The 3434-nt window shown below is 44.0% G+C and overlaps 1 protein-coding gene across 1 annotated transcript in view; it reads left to right on the forward strand.

The window, feature by feature from the left end:
- Positions 1–1243, forward strand: part of LOC121916623 (unconventional myosin-IXb-like) — a 51042-nt gene extending 49799 nt beyond the window's left edge. The window contains exon 24 of the mRNA XM_042441915.1: positions 1131–1243. Coding sequence (XP_042297849.1) covers positions 1131–1243 — 113 coding nt within the window. The remainder of the gene's footprint in view (positions 1–1130) is intronic.
- Positions 1244–3434: the final 2191 nt, after the last annotated feature.

Here is a 3434-nt window from a genome sequence, read left to right on the forward strand (position 1 = left end):
TTGGAGAGCAATGGAGTCTCCTTCCTTGGAGGCTGTCTTTAAGCAGAAGCTGGATGGCCCTCTGTCAATGGGGATGCTTTGATTCAGAGTTCCTGCATGGCAGAAAGAGGCTGGACTGGATCAGGGCCCTTGAGGTCTCTTCCAACTCTAGGATTCTATAATTCTATGAGATGCAGTCAAGATGCATTGGGATGCTCTGACGATGCAAATGGAAGATGCAATTGAGATGCAGTGGGATGCAGGAAGATATAACTGGAAAAGGCTGTTAAGATGCAATGATGTACAACTATATTGTTTCTACAGTAGACACACCCAGAGAAGGCTAAATATCCCACCAAACTACAAATCCCAGGATTCTGTAGCCATGGCCATTAAGGTGGTATCAAACTGCATTGTTTCTGCCTTGTAGATGCGCCCTGAGTTTCTGGGGCTACACCACAATCCTGCCTCCTTCGGAGACTTGGCAAGCCTCCCTTCACTCTTGCAAAAGCCTTTTGAAAACCTTGCATCCATAAGGGTTCAAGATTGGTCCAAGAGTGCTGGTGGCTCACTGAACTAAACATCCCAGGATTCTGCATCCATAAGGACTAGAAACTCCACTTGCCAAAGGAATGCTCTGCCTGCAAAGAGGAAGGTTATTTTTAGGCTACCATGGCTAAACTTCCATGGATTTGACTCAAGTAAAGGATGGCATTCTCTCCCCAAAAAGGAAAATACATGACTACCTAGGCACCAAAATCCATGGCAGCCAAGAGAGAGTTAAGCCCAAAGGGGGTGTACCTGCTGGGCAATGCCCGCCTTGGAATGGGAGGCCATGAATGGGCACTGCCATCATCACCTCATGCCAATGCTCCTGAATGCCCAATGGCCCAGCCAGGCCTGCCAGGAGCCAAGCCGGTGATTCAGTTGGCACCAAAATGCCAACAGACCCATCAACACCCTCGCTTACAAAAAAACAAAAATTGCAATACACACACACGCGCGCACACACACACACTGTGACGCCCCCAAAGTTGGCACGGCTTTGGATTTAAATCTCTCCCATGTGCAAATAATTTCCCCCCCTCTTCTCCTCCTTCTCTGGGGAGGTTGCCAACTTTTTGAAGGCAGTGCTTGTTGTTTCTGGCTAGGCTCCTGGAGGCTTTTAACAGCTGCGCCACAGGCCCAAAATGCCAAGCGCGCCCAACTGGGGCTCCTCCCTACAAAGAGTGAACTTTCGGTCGAACTTCTGCCCCTTTGCTAAAAAGCAAAGGGCTCTGGTGTTACGTTTGCAGGGGCAGAAAAGTTGGTAGGGGCCGCAATTCAGGGAGAAGCACCTTTCCAAACCAGGAGTGGGCACTTTTGGGGGCCACATTCGCTACAGAACCCTGAAATAAAGGGTTACATTTAATGCCCAGGTGCCCACCTAAGAGGTCTGGCGGGCAATTTCATGCCCTCCAACATTTCATAGAGATTCAACTGGAAAATGTGGCCAAGCAAAGTCTAAGTCTGGTCAAGATAACAAAATATATTAACGAGGAAAGACAGGCAAATTAGGGCCCAAAACACACTGTAGAAAAATCCAGTTTGAGACTGCTTTACCTGCCCTGGCTCAGTGCTAGGGAATTTTGGGAACTGTAGTTTTGTGAGACATTTAGCATTCTCTGCCAGAGAGCTCTGGGGCCACAATAAACTACAGTTCCCTGGATTCCCTAGCACTGAGCCAGGGCAGTTAAAGCGGTGTCAAACTGGTTTATTCTTTCAGTGTGTTTTGTACCCAGGAGAGGCTTGGAGCATCATCAAATTGGAAGGGACCCTGAGGGTCACCTAGACCAAACCCAGTTTGCTTTGGCCTGAGTTGACTGGGAAGGCCACGGTTTCCCCAACATCCTGTTGGATCACTGGAGAGTAAACTACTTTTATAATAATAATAATAATAATAATAATAATAATAATAATAATAATAGTTGTTGTTGTTGTTGTTGTTGTTGTTGAAAAAATTATTATAAAACATAGACAACATCACACAACATGAATACACGGACCAAAGAAAACATGTCAACTAACACATCACATAACAAAAGCGATCAAACTGAAAGATTGTACATTCTGTTCATACCCTTCCCAGGTAATCCATGTAAACCAGATTATTTATCTTAGGTATTGTTCCTTATAATGCTATATCATTTAATACTAATATTTATTTATATTTCCTGTCTCTCCTTGGCGATCGAGGCAGGATCACAACTTAATAATTACAACATAATAATTTTACACTTTGAACTCAGGTATTTTTTGCAGCAATGGAAGGAAACTGAGGAATGCGGGAGAAGGAAAGAGAAGCCAGGACATTTTAAAAGCAGCTCAGAAAGTGGGACGGCAGAGGATTAATCGGGTCTGCCCCTGCAAACTGGGATTTGGGGAGAGTATTGTTTCTTTTTGTTAACTTGAGAGCCGAAACAACATAGAATCATAGAGCTGGAAGAGACCCCAAGAAGGGTCCTGATCCAGTCCAGCCCCCTTCTTCTGCCATGCAGGAACTCTCCATCAAAGCATCCGCATTGACAGATGGCCATCCAGCCTCTGTTTAAAGACCTCTAAGGAAGGAGACTCCACCAAAATCTCCGAGGAAGGAGTGTCTTCCTCTGTCAAACAACCCTTACTCTCAGAAAGCTCCTCCTAATCTTGAGCTGGAATTTCTTTTCCTCTAGCTTCCATCCATTGCTCCATTGTGTCCTATTCTCTGGAGCAGCAGAAAACAAGCTTGCTCCCTCCTCAATGACATCCCTTCAAGTATTTAAACAGGGCTCTCATATCCCCTCTTAACCTTCTCTTCTCCAGACTAAACATCCCCAGCTCCCCAAGTCCTTCCTCAAAGGGCTTCATGGTTTCCAGACCCTTCACCATTTTAGACTCCCTCCTTTGGACACATGGCTCCAGTTTCTCAACGTCCTTTTTGAATTGGTTGGAATTAGTTTGAATTGGACACAGACTAGAGTGGCTCTATTACTTCCCTTGATCTAGACAGACACTATACCTCTATTGATGCAACCTAAAACGTTCCTTTAAAAAAAAGTAACTCTCCTAGATGCAACTCAGGAAATTGAAAAATTCCTTTTTAAAAATAAAAGTAACTCTCCTAAATGCATAAATAAATAATAAAATAATAAATAATAAAAGAATTAGAGGGGGGGAAATTCCCAAAGAATTTGCAATTCTTTTGCAAAGAAACGTTCCTTTTTTAAAAAGGAACCTGAAAAGTTCCTTTTTTAAACAATATGAAAGTAACTTTCCTATGTGCAACTAAAAGGTACGGCTGCTGCAAAAGAATTTGCAAAAACAATACTGCAAAGTGCCCTTCCTCCCCTTGCACTGAAAAGTTCCTTTCTTTAAAAAGGAAAAAGTAACTTTCCTATGAAACGAATTGGGAAGAAGAGACCCCTGCTGCCCCGCCC

Source organism: Sceloporus undulatus, chromosome 10 (assembly GCF_019175285.1).
Source record: "Sceloporus undulatus isolate JIND9_A2432 ecotype Alabama chromosome 10, SceUnd_v1.1, whole genome shotgun sequence".
Taxonomy (NCBI): domain Eukaryota; kingdom Metazoa; phylum Chordata; class Lepidosauria; order Squamata; family Phrynosomatidae; genus Sceloporus; species Sceloporus undulatus.